Raw genomic sequence first — 17,228 nt, 5'->3', positions numbered from 1 at the left:
TACTGTCCTCCTTACTGTAGACTAATGCTCGTATAGGGTCCTTTGTTGACTATTTCAAAACTATAAAATATTGCACAAGAGTCGATCAATAAGACTGCTTATGTCATGCTCGATCAGGTCAGCTGATTCTATTTTTGGTTAAGGAGATGCAATATTACAGTATAGTATTTTCTATTCTATGACGGTGTGGTAGGAATAGATTTCATCCAATCTAAACTCATCCACGCCATTTTTGGTGCCTGTGTTGCTGCCTGCAGAGACTGTAATATTCTCTTTTGCAGCACTTCTAGACTACAGTACATTACGGTGGTTCTAGGATACACGGTTGCACATACACCGTTGTGTAAGGGTATTAATGAACTGATTACGCATTATAATTTATGGATAAATCTTGAAGTTATCCAATTCCGGAATTATTGTCCAACCCTTGCAAGTCTATTTATTTGTATCATTATATATAGTGCAAGGAGATGCTTATACTAATACAGTATGACTTTCATCTTTAAAATCTGCCATTACGAAAATCTATGTACTTCATCATAACGAAAGACATGAAATTCATTGTATCCCTTCTACAAAAAAATTTCAAGATCTGGTACAACACTCGCATAAGTAGTATACTGTACAGTGTGTAAAGAAGTAACTTAGTGTTATTATATTCTAGAATTAAGATCGGCTACGATTGTTGTTGTTTACGATCCTCGCGATGTAAACTAGTAGAGTATGTAAGAAAATTCGCTAGTTTTCTAAAAGTAAGTCCTGAATCTGGAGATCTACAACATTGTATACTATCTATTACTCAGCATAGACTCTAAATAAACCTTATTACTCAAATCCTTACTCGGATAAGATACTTCGTTTACAGTATGATATAATGTACAATCATATTCTGTTAGGACCCGACATAGAAGCTTTGACTATGCCATAGTAATTCCGACTAATGATACAGTTCAGACACGGATTCCATAAGACTGGAGATGTATACTTTAACCGTTAGACGGTTTCTTCTTACTACAGTAAATGCAAAGACCTAGTCAGTTCGATTGCCACATTGGCTTAACTGTGTTATGTTAATAGGGCTTACTATGGCATAACTACTCCTGGTCCACCGGGTAGAGGGCATATTATTGCTAATTTTTGGAGTCAAGTCGTAGGCCAAGCTGTAGACAGCAGCTTCTATTGAATAATCGTTATATTTATGGTACATTAATTTATACTGGAGAAAAATGAAATAAAATTTAAAATTTTATTTATTTTATTTTATACCACTGCAATCACTAGTGGAGGTCAGTGGCCGAATTTCGCTGTACAGTACATACTGTACGGTGTCGAATGCAGTTCAGTATGTATTGTGATGTAGTACAATACTGAACTTGGTCGGTCTCTTTTACATCATCATACTGTACTGTACAGTACACTGTACAGTATGGTGAGCTAATGACCATGAACAGAAAGAGTTCGCCTGCAAGATACAACATTTCCTTCCAGACCTGACCCTGTCCTCTTCGGTTAATAGCAGATGAAAATTAGCTATGGTTAGTTCCAATGATTTATTACCTAATAAGCTAGTCGTAATTCCATTCCAGCCATCATCGTGATTGTTAAGGGGTTACTTCCATGACTTGTGCTTTGAAAACTCGTTTGGTGTGGCTACGCTCCGATATTTTCTAACTGTATCAGCTCTAGTAATGGAGAACTGGTTGCAAGCAACGATTCATTAAGCTCTTCATACTCAACCTATTTTAAACGCATATTATTCCTAGTATTACATCATTAATCGCTCATGGAGGGTTAAAATCTCTATAATATCCATCTACTTTCGTATTTTGCATGAAATATATTAAATAATTGATCGGGATAAGGTCTTAGCATGCATAGCATGGACGTATTTTACGCCACAAGCGACGATTGATTTAGTTCATGATGCTCATCACACTCAGCCTATCTTAAAAGCGCGGCACTAGTGTACATCATTAATCGCTCAAGGAGCGCTAAAATTTCTATAATATTCATCTATTTTTATATTTTGCATGGAATATCAATAAATAATGGATAGAGATAAACTCGCGGTGTTCATAGTATATGTATAGTTTACGCCGATCAATACAGTGTACTCTGTGATTCACAGCTTATCATCACTCACCTATAGATGAAAATTTGGGTTTCTGATTCCAGCTCTTTCTCAAGAGTTTTGGAGCATTTTTGTTGTTGATAGCTCATAGTAGATAAAAATTGTCGTAATACCTGTTCATCCGTTTTATTAATTTCATACTGAATCGTAAGCGACTGCTTATCAGGATAAACTCATCGTATTTTTAGCCAACTTTACGTACATCAATACGGAGTGATTTTTATAGTTTAGGATATTTGCACACAATGCGAGAACCTGCTCACTGCATGTTAGAGGCTATATAAGCGGGGCAAATAACATAAGTCGAATCAAGCCGCAATTCACGTAGCACACAAGTGCTGTAGGGTAGAAATTGAGCTTTAGATTTATAACGGTAGAATTTAGTACACACATCATAATCGACATCTATTCTTACATACTTAGTTTTCTTTTTAAATTCTTAGGCAAGTGAAAGTTGTGAAGCTCTCGTAAATCAATTTTTGGAACTCCAGCAAAATAGAGCTATTGCCTACAGCACACTTGAAAGGTAAAGTCTACCCAAGCTGTTGTCTATCTTGCTGAAGTACTTACCAATTAAATTCTGTAGAGTGGATAACTTATATTAAAAATAGTGAAGTTTACGGGAAATTATAGACTAGGATTTTATATTTATGTTTGTTGTTAGACGAGCTCAAATAACTGAGTACGTGTACATATTTGTTTCTCAGAAATTAAATTTTATGTACGTTTTTACAGTGCCCATAAAACCTATTTACAAACGGCTCCAGACTATGATTTTCAAACTTATCGACAACATGTCGCAAAAATTACTGAACAATTTGCATCCATTTCCAAACAAATCCTTGCTATCATTGCTAAATTAGAAATAAATGAAAAGACCAAAGCTGTTGCAGAACTAATGAAAGATATACAAGCTGGCGAGAAAGATAAACTTCAATTGGTCAGATTAACATTATACTCCTTTTATGAGTGTGCAACACCATCGCAGTAATGTTGTTAACACCATAATAAAAGATAATAAAAGTAGTAATTAATCTAACAATTTCAATGCATAAATGATTTAAAATCTGATTTTAGACTACCAAGCTGCAATGCGCTAAACAAGATGTCATTGATCATCCAGACCAAGATTATGAACTTCAAGTTCGCGAATTAAGAAAGGAGTAAGAATACGATGATAATTATTATCATAGGATGTCCTCATACAGTAAATGCATGTTAACTATACGCTGATGATTTATTGTGTTCTATTTCGATAGGCAAGGCCAAATTATAATCCGTATTAATGAAATCTTACGAAATATCCGTTACGAAATCGATAGCTAGTTAGAGTGTAACATGTTAGGCGTGAACTTATTATCTTGATTACTTTTACTAATCCCATCAATTTATGATCTATATCTATTAGTATTATTATTATTTCATTATATATATAATGATGACAATGTAAATAACAGACTTTGGATGTTACGGTATATAATAGTTTTATAGTTTTATTAATGTAAAAAGCTTTGATCGTGGTTACAAAAAGCTTGTATAATGCTTTAAGACATGTGATACGATCATATTGTGATTAGGTCGTTGAAAGAAGTAAGAGAATATGACTTTGTATCATTTCGATAAAATACTGATTGAAAAGTATCTTTAATCATAAAATCAAAGTGAGCATAGCAGATTGAGTGACTATACTAATTTTATACAAATTTACTTGTTTTTAATTACTAATGCAAATTCCTGAAATAGACTCATGTAAGCTCAATGCTAAGATGGATGTCAACACCTTTAATTCGTAACTGTTATTACTGTACTGTATTAAAAATCATTTTGAAGGGCAATCAAACAGTGCTATCTTTGCAAACGAAACATGTTTCAATCTGTCATAATTGATGAAATGAGCTATTATTTCCAATACGATAGTAATGACGTTTGGTTGCTGCAGCTGTCTTTATTATTTTTAGATCTTTTCGTAATAGATTTTTTCTGTTCTTTAGTACTTTGGTGGTTTTCAAATTTTTGAAAAATCTATATATAATAGATATAGAATCAATGTAATGAATAAGGTACGCACGTAATAGAGAGTATTACTAAGCGTAACTACAGTATGCACAGCCAACATAACCCATTTAACCTTTCTTATAACAGTAGTAATTGCAGACTTTTTGAGTTCCTTATCTGTCACCCATTTAACGGATAGACCACTAGTAGAGGATGATTTTAATCTATAATATAACAACCAATAATTATCAAATAGGATATGTTTATGATTAAAGTTAATCCAAATTTCATACCTGATATCCGGACTGATATCTATGTAGTCAACTTTATAATTATGGCGGAGATGAGAAAATATGTGGGGAACCTAATTAATTTTGGAGTAATAAAAGAATAACAATGATAAATTTAAATAACTTCTACAATACTGTAGTAATAATCAATTCTTAAGTGCCGTATATCACCATACTTCACATATATCTCGACCATGATGCTGTATCATTTCAGTGGCAATCTCCAATTCATCATGTAAATAAATCAACATCGTATCCCTCTGCTTCTTAGGGCTCCATTCTTTATCTACCCCTACTAAAGGAAATTGCCACATTCCTGCCAATAATCCTTGTAAGAGAAAATTTTGTCATGAAAATTAATAACATGGAGGAGATAGATCTACTTAATTTAATATATGTGTACCTGTGTTTGGTCTCTGGGTCAACAAGAACCGGTATGAGGGAGTATTTGAATCTTGATAAAGTAACTGCCGCACTATGCAGACAAAAAACTATAATAATAGATTTAGTTGCACTTAAAAATCAATTAAAATATTGTCATTTTGTAATAATATAATTAAAATGATATGCTATGGGATGCGAATATTCTGTTGCACTTGTAGTTTTACCGTTTCTTCTTTGGAAGGTTTCTTAGCTTGCTTTTGGGGATAATTTAATACTCCTAAGCTAGATCGAACGTATTAATGGTAAAACAATTGGGGAAAAACAGCTGTCTTATACAGTATTTTTACTATAAATCAGTTGCTATATCAACAGTACTTACTTTGGATCCCATTTATAAGTAATTGGTAAGCATAACACACAAGGAGCTACAACAATTTCAAAGAAAAAAGATTAAATTGCAATTACAGTTTATTTCAAACAGTAAAACATTAATCGATTAAGTATACAAATTTGCTTTCACCTTCTTCAATATCTTGGATATTATTTATTAAATCTTTTCGAACACTATTACTTCGTTTCGTTAATTTTGTTTCTATAGTCTTATGTCGGTTAACCTAGAACGTTAAATAATTGCATTCTGGCTAAGGAGTCACAGCAATTAGAATTCTGAAGTGCACTTCTGATTACTTGTTTGAAAGCCAAGCAGTAATCATTAATTGGACAACTACTGCAGTTCGGATTTCTTGGAGTGCATACCGTCGAACCCAGTTCCATGACAGCCTGTATTGCGTTGTAATTACAAACCATGAAAAATAAAGTTAAACCAGAATTAATCTCACTAAAAGGTCACTGCAACGTATGTAATGAAGAGAATTAAATAAAACTAGATCAAAACAGTATTAGCGAAGTGTAACTAAGTTTACTAGCCTGATTATGATCTCCAGGACGACTTTTGTTGACTAGTATATTAGCTAAAGTCCTGATTAGGCCCAGTAACGTATCATTAATATTATACCGTACTCGTCTCACGTATACAAAAACAGCACTCGACTCTCAAGTTACAAACCATATCGCTTCGACAGCTACTTTACTGTTACTTTCAGCACCAATAGCTCGTAATCTTGATAAAACACGGATGACATTACCATCTACGACACCAGTTACCTTATTTAGAGAATACAGGGCATTAGCTTTTAACGGATTACAAACGGATGCGTTATCAAAGATAGAATACTAATAATGACGAAAAGTTGTTGTCGTCCACTTCGCAATTCTTACCTCACCGTATGATATCGAAGCAATAGCACCTGATGAAAATGAATACTTCTAGCGTTAAAAACTGGTTATTTTCTGAACCTATAAGCGTTTGATATAGTATGTGCATATCATTACGGCACTAACTTGCAGTATATCGTCCTATACCCGGAATTTCTTTATGTAACTCAGATGCATTCCGTGGCATATGGCCATTAAACTTGGTCATTATCTGAAATATAGAAATATACCTTTAAATGTAAGCTTTCAGCCATTGGTAAGGCGATTTAAATCCTGGTTGAGCAGAATATTTGACAAATTAAGAAAATGTAACCTTTATTACACCTTCGTGAAGCCTCCGCGCTCGTGAATAATATCCGAGACCAGACCATAACTCGTTGACTTCCTACGCAGTAATATATTTCATTTTTATATTTCATTATTATCTCATATATTATATATAATTATATATATATACTGTAGGTAAGATATTTACATTTTTTTATTGCCTAACTGTTGATCATTCATGCAATCTTACTCATGAGACACGTTATCATGGAATTACGTAAAAATTAATCAGTAGATTAACAGAACTACCTCTAAGGTTGCTTCACTAAGGGCTTTGATTGTTGGCCATTTCTACATTAAAATTTAAATTTCGATATTTGTAGGGTTAAAATGATTCTTTGGATTACTGGTAGTCACTATTTCTTAGAAAATCAACGGCACAACTATAATAATTAATTAATTGTGATTAGATTTAAACATCATATAATACCTTTATCCACTTGTTATAGTAACTAATAACAGTTGCAACTTGCGTCTGCGGATAAAATAAAGCAACGTTATCAGCGATCTAGCTGTAACAGGGTCTTCCTCTATGTGTTGATATCACAAGCGTAATATACTGGTACGATAGAATAGCATGTGGATACTACTGGATCTGTATAGTTGTTGAACTTAATTATTTCGCAGTTGATAATATGATACCGCATTTAACGAGCAACAAATACCTCACACAGTTTCATTATATTAATTAACTATAAGCACATCAATTGATTTTACTCTAGCTAGTTTTATAAATTTGATTAGAGCTCTGATCGCGTGCAAGATATGCCTTTATTAATACGGATACTGATATTAATTAAGTGAAAATACTTAACTTGATATTGATTAATTACTATTTGATACATCTCAGAATGAGTATTTTGATAAAACAAGGCAGTATATTATTGCATAATAGAAGGAGATATGCTATCCTATTCTATTGCGTTGAACTCACAGTTAAAGTAATAATCTTTAGATAACAGTGCTAATGCTGCGTTTTTCATAAATCAGTTTTAATCATAAGTACCTGCTGCAACATTATTTCGGATACCCAAACTACATAATGAAAGGAGTCAAAAAATAACGATAATTAGCATAATCAATGTTTTCCAACTGGAGATAACTGATTAATTTTAGAATTAATTGGCATCACAATTTATCCGGGAATAATATTGTGCTGTTTTTTCTACTTCACGTAAATGTCACTGCTTCGAAGTCAATTTACTGTACCTGAATATGCCCTTCTGTCAATGTCTTCTACTGTAGCCTGATAAGAGAAATAAACGCTAGATTATGGATAGCGATCCAAAGTGATTTCTGGCTTCTATTTAGCCGGTAATCTTATTAGAAAATGTCTATATACAAGTATACAAGTACAGTTGATTTTACCATTCTCCTCCACGGTAGATCCCTTTTATTAGCATCGTACCATGCAAGAAGACATTTCTGTATTTCTGCTACATCACTTGCAGAATCAATATTTGTAGATTGTAAAGTATGGAATGATGGTTGATGCTTTTCTCGCAGGACCTCGACCATGATGTGCTAGCAAGGACTATAACTTAATATGCTAAAATATAGCACCTTCTATAAGCGTACAACATGTTATGTATTAACAGTAAATTCATTTGATTGCATTTACATTCTTACACGTATCTCGTAGCTGATTTCAGCAAAATTAGAATACAATATCCATAGGCTAACCTTTGCAAAGTCGTATTAATTGCGCACACGACTGTGTCAGTAGCAGTTTAGCATGATAGCCGGAGAAGGTCTTAAATTGAGGATAGTATACCAATCATATAAAGCAGTCCTAAAGAAAGTATTCCAATGAGCTCTGTATTGCTCAATATACTATATTTTGGACAGCGGATATCTGCATGCAAACTCTGTTGAGCTCACAATTTCAGTATTTACAGGTTTTGCAGCTACTGTTGTCCTTGCATATCGTTGGTTTATTCAGACTGCAGCAGTGGTCCTTTTCTACTTGCTCCTAATCAATGTTTGCGTATTTAGCCTACGAGCGAGAGCGATATATAGTTTACTAGTAGTCATATAGTTTACAGAACGATGAAAAATTATGAGTGTTGTGTATGGCCGAGGCAGTTATGTATTGCACATAAGATAGTGTAGGTTTAGCATACTACACAATGTCGGTAATGCTGTACAGTATGTACTGTACGCCTTTAACATACTGTAGAGTATATGATCTGCACTGTACCGTCATGGACTATTACTAAATCTGCTGGTATTTTAGTAGCCCATGGTACAGTACAGCGCAGTACTACAGAAACTATGGAAACCTGTAAGGGAAATGGTCACTCCTAGGTGCTCCAGCTGTAAACAAAACTCACAGATTGTTGCAATATCTTGCTAAACTAAACTTCTTCTAGTCCAGAAAGGAATCCACATACGCCTTGCTATTGGCATCACAGCTACTCAGCTCTAATTTTATTGTATATTATTCATTATTACAAGGATTGAGATTATTGCGGTACGATAAATCAAGGTATACGAGCACTTACATACAAGTCATGAGGTAGCTTGAGGAATTTTGCGATAAATTACTGTTAAATCTGTTATAATTTGGTTAAAAGGATTCCGTACACTTCGATTTTAATCAACCTAGGGCAATACTTCTTGGCCTAGATATAACAGAATATTATTTGGCCCAGTAGATTTCGTGCTTCTAGTAGTGATAGGATATTGTAATCAATCGATCGATATCTTGATTGCATGAACGTACACTTACTGTCCTCATCGATCACCTAAGCAACATCGAGAATTAAGATTTAGCTTTATGCATATGTAGATTGTATGCAGGAGAAACATTATGGATACCGATTCTAGGCTAGAAAGAGAACAGTTTGTCAGTCATCTCAACGGTACAACTACTATTGAAATACTATCTCTAACATCATTAATGCCGATTTCCATCTTATTTCGACAATGTATTATTGCTCTCATTGGCATCAAATTAAACCGTTCAAACCAATGGTAAGCTCTTTTGATGTAATAAAATTTGATTAATCTACTCAGTGTTTCCTCGACTTTGCGATAATTATCTAAATCTATAGAATGATTTTGAAGAAGTTCTGTAAAAAATCTTCTTGGCATAAGTATCTACGATGGTGATTGTAAACTCCTCACATTCCACGATCTAATACATTTATTATTTACGAATATTTATTAATCTGATCGAAAATGTCCATTTAGAGATCCACCGGTATTAATAGCACCACGCGTATTTTACTTACGCATAAGCCTTACTGTAATTAAATATACGTATTTTTATAAAATAAATGATTCCATTATGCATTTTACGTTATACAGGAAATACGCTGCCACATACTTTCGCAATATACAGTAATGTGCGTAATACAGGAATACTGTATTGGTTAGCCTTTGTAACATGAGTGATTCTTAATGCATTAAATAAAAGCAGACTTATGCCAGCTAATTGTATGCTAATGGTTTCTACGCATTTTAGGTCCAGATTTACCTTAGACGTTGCTTGTTTATGCCTGCCATTTCTTTTATCGTGTACAATTATGTATGATTATTGCTATGTTCTCTTCGTGACAATGATAACAATAATCGTAGCAAGCATTTTGTGGCGATATCAACAACCACCTAGACATTCCTTATCTAAGAAGAAAATAGACTTCAATAATTTAAATGTTAGTTGTCAGCTGAAATTCATATCCTACTACAGAATTGAGGTCAACATCTGCACAGCTATTGCTATTCTTGCTGTTGACTTTAAAATCTTTCCAAGATGTCTTGCAAAAGCCGAAACCTATGGACATGGGCTTATGGATATTGGTGTAGGTTGCTTCGTTTTAGCAGCTGCTATCGTTGCACCTGAAGCGAGATATTCTATCTATCGTTACAATAAAAAAGCTCAAACTGCTCGTGGCAAAGGTAAGAGCAATAATATTCACCATTTATTGACACACTAAACTATTTAAGATTGCTTAGTTTTTGAACTTAACGTACAAAAGCTGAATTACTCCTAAACTAAGAAAGGCATAAGCCATTAGAATGTTAAAATTGTGATTCTGTATCATTTTAAAGATTTTAGCCATTGTATCTTGTATTCGGATGTATTGTTATATTACAGACTAGATCTTTAAAATTGAGATGTCTCAGAATGACTGGATAATTAATACTTGATGTCTGGAATTTCTTCTCAGATAATAATTTACATCAAGGCAATGCCTCTGCCCCCTTTTCGTCATCATTAGTAAAATCATTAAAGTCGATAATGCCCTTAGTAGTGATAGGTGTTGGTCGTTTGATTGCTACAGCAGGTATAAATTATCAACTACATGTAAGTGAGTACGGGGTGCACTGGAATTTCTTTTTTACCTTGGCTGCCATTAGGGTAGGTAAATTGACACTCATATAGTAAACACAAATGTATTGGCAGGTTAAAATGTTTTCTACTATCAATAATAAATAAATAATAATGATAAATTTTTTACATTGGTCATTGCATCTTTTCGAATATAGTTACTGGCGTCCCTGATATTTATTATCATCCCGATCAGCCTTAGTGGATTAATTGGAGCTTGCATTGGTGTATTTTATCAAGTTACATTAACAAACTATAATTTGAAAGATGTTATAATTTCGGGATTTGATGGAAGTGGAGGGAGAAACGGAATTATTGAAGCCAATAGAGAAGGGATATTCTCTTGTATTGGATATTTATCATTGTACCTAATTGGAATAGAAATCGGCAAACAACTACTAAAACCAATGTCAGTAGCTGAGAAACACTTGCGTAACTATAATTAATTTGAAATTTACTAGTACTACTAGATTTGATCTGGAGTCATTATTTCTTTATTTAATCGCTTGTAAATACTTAATTTGATATGTAAGTTGGTTTACAGTAGTAATTGTAAATTTTATTTCTAAGTTGCATATCTATTATCTTGAATGCAGATCGTCTTTAACTAGGTGGTTAAAGGTCTTAGTAATATTGATTATTGTTGATATCGTTTTATGGGAACTCACTTGGTTCAATGCCGAATTGTTCGAGCCCGTATCTCGACGATTTGCCAATTTTTCGTACGTTCTATGGATGGTAAGTCTATGATTGAGTTTATTTAGACAATACTGTTTGATCTAAGTTATGTTCTTACTTGTGCGTCTCATTTATAATATGGCTTTAAATTACAGCTAGCCTTTATGGCTTTCAATATATTTATGTACTTACTGGTGGAACTTATCAGTACCTATTTTACTATGACGGGTAACTTTTGCGAAGAAATGCCATTAGCTGGATGTTCAGTATGCACGCCTACACTGGAGTTACGTGATACAGAATTGAAAATGACCAAGGTAACTATGAATGTTGTAGTTAGGTTTCAATAATACTGTAATAGTAGACTGATGTTGATTGTGCAATCAAATTAAAACAGCAATGTTTTTGGCTATACTTTGCTAGCAGGACTCCTCAGATAGAAATCGCACATGCGCATGTTTGTATGCGGCTATCGAAAGGAACCAGTTAGGATATTTTTTATTAGCGAATGTAATGACTGGTAGTGTAAATTTGAGTATGAATACAATCAGAGTAGATAATATTTTAGCAGCCGTTATTCTAGTTGGTTACATATACGCTGTTTCTTTTATAATTGTTGTATTACATGTAAACAAAGTAACAACTAAAATATGGTAAAGTAGCTCATCAGTATAAAGATATGCTTACTATTACGTCAACGTCAACACTATCCAGCAACTAAGGTATTATAGTTATACAGCGCGGTTGCGTCTCTGAGATATTTTATGATAATAACCTCTGGCCAACCGCAACAAATTTGTGAAATGATCAAAAAATAATTACGATCATAAAATTTTTTATACAACTTTTTAATTAGAACGTTGAATTGCGATATTGTATGCGTTTCAATTACAAATGTTACACTGTGAAACGCGATGAGCAACAAAGAAAGGCCCTAAAATTAGTATTTTTAGGCCTCACTATACTTAATACTTAAAAGAGAAAAAAGGCAAAATTAGCTAAAAGATAAATGTTGTTGTAAACGGCATGAAAGTTAAAATAGGCTGACATCTAAGTAGATTCATCTTTCGATGCTTCGTCGAAGTTTTCCACCAAATCTGTAAGTCAAAAGAGGGCGTTAGTATCTATACTTGTAAACTATACATACATACATTTATAAGATTATATTTCCACAAATTGTACAATAAGCATATGTAAAGATTTTCAACCTGGAACATCGTCATCGGCTTCTACAGGGGCTTTAGGATTTTCACCTTAACGTAATTGACAGTGTTTGGTTTCAGTAAGCATAACACCAGAAATTGAATTCAATAATGTCTACTAGTTTTGCAACATTTACCTGCCGACACATATTTCTGAACCAAGTGTTGTAAATTAGCAAGTCTATCACCACCCTAATTTTAGGATACGAAAAATAGTTATCAGTTACCATACACAAACTAATTATCGTCAATAAATAGGTGTCGTACCATTTGATTCAAAATGCCAGGTATCATTTCGGCAACAGCTGAAACGAAATTAAGAAATCCATTAATCATTACAAGAAATTTACTAATCCCGTCAAGCAACTGATACCATGGCTAAATTGTTGTCAATAATTACTTTTATTTTCTGCATGACCAGAAATTGCAAAGATATTGGCAGCAAGAGAAGCTTGTACTAAAAAATAAATTTGGAATAAAATATTACGATATGAACACATGGAAAGGAGGTAAAATTACAAGATGGAAAGATAATTTACGGTACCTTTGGGATTTGCAAAATGGATAACAGTGTCATTACTTTTAATCATGTTGACCTAGAGGTTATAGATAGTTTAACATTAATGAAATTGATTATAGGGTGGGTATCCAGACAGGCTATTAGAAGTGCATTTACAGCACATCAATGATATACAGATATTGGAGATTAGTTTAAATGAAATTCGTAAACAGAAAATCCAAGTATACCTCTTCTATACTAGGAATTTGGTTGACCGGAATCTTCTTTAAGGTAGTCTTCAGTGATACAAAAGCATAATATCAGATACAATTTCCAACATATTTATCTCCTAATAAGTGAGGCTGATAGATCAACAGTAGCCTAGCAAGCAGATTTAGCCACAACATCCAGTCAATATTATACTGTGTTTGTACCTGTAACTTTTTATCATCAGTAGTTGCACTTCTATGAACAACTTTCTTCTTTCTCCTTGGTGTCCCCTAAGAACGTTACAAGAAAAAGAACGTACAGTAAGGATATCAATTGCAATTACTCTACAAATGATCCTTAAATAATCGATGGGTAATGCACATTACAAGCGCTATCATCAAGATTGAATTAAAATAAATCAAACACAAAATGAACTTTAGTTACCTTGCCACCAATGCGGACTTGGCGGACTTGATGTTGTAATTTATTAACTTTCTCCTGATTCATTAGTCCACTCACGTACTACGGTATCTATAAAGCAGTCCATTTATTAAAACGTTTAACTAAGCACTTTCGATGACAATTGCTAAGATGAAGCCAAAGAAGTTATAATCGTCAAGTATGTCAGGGACGCTTCAATAGCAAGAATTATAGTAGTATAAAATATGGATAGCGCAAAAACAAGCGGAAAACCCATTAGATTGTAACATTGCCAGTTGTATATAGCACAGAATCTACTCGCCTAAGATACAACTACTGACAATATTTGATATTGATGTATAAGGGTTATAAGGATTCGCTTAAAGCTCCAGTTTTATGTATCTACCTTCATTAGGTTTAAATAAACCCAATTGAATTTGATAGTATTTGATTTGAATGATTGTGAATTGCAGTTAAAAAGATACATATGCTGTACTTCGTACATTTTCTATCGAATTTTTTAAGTGTACTGTATAGTGAAATGATTAGACAACATGACTACCACTATAAACGCATACGTAAAGCAACACAGTAGTACAGTATCAAAAAGTAGAGTTTGTCAATGATTTAGAGGTACAGTTATAACGTTTTTATTATAGAATAATGTATTATAACGATATAATTAGGTAAAAAAAGATGCATAATCGATTCTAAATGTACAAGCAAATGGTACGAAAAACCACTTCAGCGATATGACTATATCTCAATATGCCGTGAGTAATAGTGTATGGTGTATTAACCTGACAGTCAATATTAAATGTAATAAAATAATAAGATCCAACGCATTATTCAAATGTTTTTAGTTGGAACGAGTTAATTTTAGATAGTATTGTGCTGATACCTATTCAAAATTTACATTCAGAATACTGTACACAAAGTAGATAGACTGTCCCAAAAAATCGACTGAAGATGTCTATCAAGATTCGATATCATTCGGCTCGTAGTTAAAATCGACTGTACACTGAGTTGTACAGTGCGTCGATAACTGAAACCATTCAGCTCTAGCGTTAAACATTTCTTTTACTGTAATTAATAAAATACTTTGGAAAAATTATATTGACATACACCGTTATACAGTAATAATTATTTCTGTCGTATTTGTAAAATTAACCAACAGTTGTGAGATGCGAAGGTAAATGGTGAATTGTGAACATTTACGGTAGCGAACAATCTGCTTTGACCTGTGGGAAAAACTAGAACTTTCACGTCTTTACGATACAAGGTATACCAAGAAGAGTCAAGATATATTCACCAGCAAATACAGCAATAACTAGATACATCATCTCTCTAATATACCAGCATGATTTAGTGTTCGGAATAATTACTGACAAAGTGATTGGATGCAAATATCTAATGCGTTACTTACTCCTTCGCAGCTTTGCAGGTTCCGTTGGTGTGCTGCAGACTCCTCGTGCTTTCCTGTTAAAGTTAAAACTTAGTGGAAGATCAAATCCAATGCACTGCTGTGATGCGCATGACCGAGAACACCTACAGACTACAGTCAATGTACAGTACAGTAGGTCGATATCAAAGTCAACTCTGGCTTACTGTACTGTATTATACAGTACTGTACTAAATCACTAAATACTGGATTAGACTACTAGCCGACTTTAAATTAAACATTGTACAGTATTATCAACAACGCTGGTACTCACTCTCAACTCCGACCTACAGTACAGTAATACTGCCTCAAGGACTGCTAATTTTTAGTAATCTCTGACTGCCAACCGTATTTTGCTTGTCATTTTAGTAGTACAGTACAATGTACACTTGTACAGTGCACAGTACTGTATAGTTTTTTGTGAATGGAAAAATTTCAAAAGCCTTCACGATTGACTCGGATTGAGACACAGATTGAGTACAATACAGTACTGTACACTTGTACAGTGCTGTTCTCGGCCACCGTACGATACTGAGTACTGAATGCCGCCTCAATTACTCCAACGCTTCTGCAGTGTTGCACCGTACCCGTACGTGACCTCTACAGTCTACAGTATAGTGCAGTACACAGTACGGTGCAATGAGTAGCGTACTGTACACTGTACATACAGTATGTAATATTTTGTGTCGAATACGTGAGTCAATACATATACAAATAATACAGAGAAAGTAGAATGATTTGAAATCATATCAGAAGAAACACATAGAATCAGAGAGTAGCACGATATCGATCACTAACTTATATTATGGGAATAGGTCCTTTAATAGCCTTTCAAAAGTCAAAGAGAGAGAGAGAGAGAGATAGACAGAAGTTGCGCGTGCATATCACCTAATATATCTTATCGAAAAACATTGAAGTAATTGGCGATATCAAAGATAGTGGTAGAATTTTAGCTAAATGTGACGGACGGATACATCCAGTATATTGTCATATGCACATACTGTATAATAAGTGTATATGTCATATACAGTATATCATATGACAATACACTATATGTGACACAGTGCAGTACTACTGAATTTGCTCAGCTCGCTCGCTCGCTGGCGTATCATCCAGTACACCATGTGATAGCAATAAGTAAAAACTAAAAAGTAAAAGACCAGTACAGTATAACGAGCGAGGAATCGACCAGTAATAAATAACATTACCGTACACTAGTCTCTTTTTACAGGGTCTCTAATCATCGACTATATTGTACTGTACTATATATTGACAAAAAGAATAATGCATCTACAATCTCTTATCACATACAAAATACCACAGTAGTACGCGCTTTCTGCAGCGCGACTCATTGTACTGTATAGTATTGCAATAACATAGGATAAATAATTATTAAATTGAACTGTAAAACCAATTCAATGAATTCTAATAGAGGTTTACGCTACTGTATCGCGCACTATCCTGCAAAAGATGGCCCTCTAAAATATTAAATATGTATCGTAGTTGGGAATTTTCTCACAATGTTGAAACAAAAACGAAAAAAATCTGTTGTATTTGGGCTTTGTTTTATGAAATTGTCGGCAGTAACATCTGCTGATAACAATTAATATCATAATTACATAGTTAATATAATATAATTAATACTGTATTGCATTGCTAAAGATTTGAGTGAATTGTACTTTATTGCACATTGTTCTCCAATGCCATATTGCATACGAAGATAATCAAGACCAATAATGACTGTACATTAGTATCGTAATACAAGCAGACAAGCTATTTAGTTTAATTTATAAAATTATGAAAGAAGCGATTCATAGCACTGTAGATAAACTAGGGAATCTCAGATCATGATTGACGTAATAATAAAAAAACACGTTGCAAATATTAAATGATGAACATGAAATAAAGTAAATAAAATTTTACATGCGGCGTTTATAATTACAGTATTCTTAAGTTTAGAGTAATGATATATGGATTCATAGTGTACATTATCTCATTGATACACAGTGAATTATGGCAGTTAACATTGCTTAAAGTCAA

At 33.6% G+C, this 17,228-nt stretch overlaps 4 protein-coding genes across 4 annotated transcripts; 2 read left to right on the top strand and 2 right to left on the bottom strand.

The window, feature by feature from the left end:
- Positions 1–100: 100 nt before the first annotated feature.
- On the top strand, positions 101–3,298 carry TRIADDRAFT_58790 (uncharacterized protein; the record flags this gene model as incomplete). The annotated part of the gene is made up of 5 exons (XM_002115012.1): positions 101–117; positions 665–752; positions 2,575–2,657; positions 2,867–3,071; positions 3,209–3,298. 5 exons carry the CDS (start codon positions 101–103, stop codon positions 3,296–3,298), a joined length of 483 nt encoding a protein of 160 aa, XP_002115048.1.
- Positions 3,299–5,496: 2,198 nt separating this feature from the next.
- On the bottom strand, positions 5,497–7,845 carry TRIADDRAFT_4611 (uncharacterized protein; the record flags this gene model as incomplete). The annotated part of the gene is made up of 10 exons (XM_002114818.1): positions 5,497–5,634; positions 5,863–5,964; positions 6,079–6,107; positions 6,202–6,286; positions 6,389–6,460; positions 6,652–6,693; positions 6,833–6,877; positions 7,409–7,437; positions 7,612–7,648; positions 7,771–7,845. Coding segments are annotated over 10 exons (654 nt in total), but the record flags the coding sequence as incomplete, so codon positions are not given.
- Positions 7,846–9,214: 1,369 nt separating this feature from the next.
- On the top strand, positions 9,215–12,073 carry TRIADDRAFT_28955 (uncharacterized protein; the record flags this gene model as incomplete). The annotated part of the gene is made up of 7 exons (XM_002115011.1): positions 9,215–9,378; positions 9,872–10,269; positions 10,596–10,768; positions 10,897–11,147; positions 11,335–11,480; positions 11,576–11,702; positions 11,857–12,073. 7 exons carry the CDS (start codon positions 9,215–9,217, stop codon positions 12,071–12,073), a joined length of 1,476 nt encoding a protein of 491 aa, XP_002115047.1.
- Positions 12,074–12,466: 393 nt separating this feature from the next.
- TRIADDRAFT_64133 (expressed hypothetical protein) lies at positions 12,467–13,834 on the bottom strand (the record flags this gene model as incomplete). The annotated part of the gene is made up of 9 exons (XM_002114817.1): positions 12,467–12,513; positions 12,625–12,669; positions 12,756–12,810; positions 12,886–12,923; positions 13,019–13,075; positions 13,163–13,214; positions 13,366–13,413; positions 13,552–13,617; positions 13,772–13,834. The coding sequence occupies 9 exons, from the start codon at positions 13,832–13,834 to the stop codon at positions 12,467–12,469; spliced, it is 471 nt and encodes a 156-aa protein (XP_002114853.1).
- Positions 13,835–17,228: the final 3,394 nt, after the last annotated feature.

Source organism: Trichoplax adhaerens, genomic scaffold, assembly GCF_000150275.1.
Source record: "Trichoplax adhaerens TRIADscaffold_9 genomic scaffold, whole genome shotgun sequence".
Lineage (NCBI taxonomy): Eukaryota > Metazoa > Placozoa > Uniplacotomia > Trichoplacea > Trichoplacidae > Trichoplax > Trichoplax adhaerens.
This window is presented reverse-complemented; position numbering and strand designations above follow the sequence as displayed.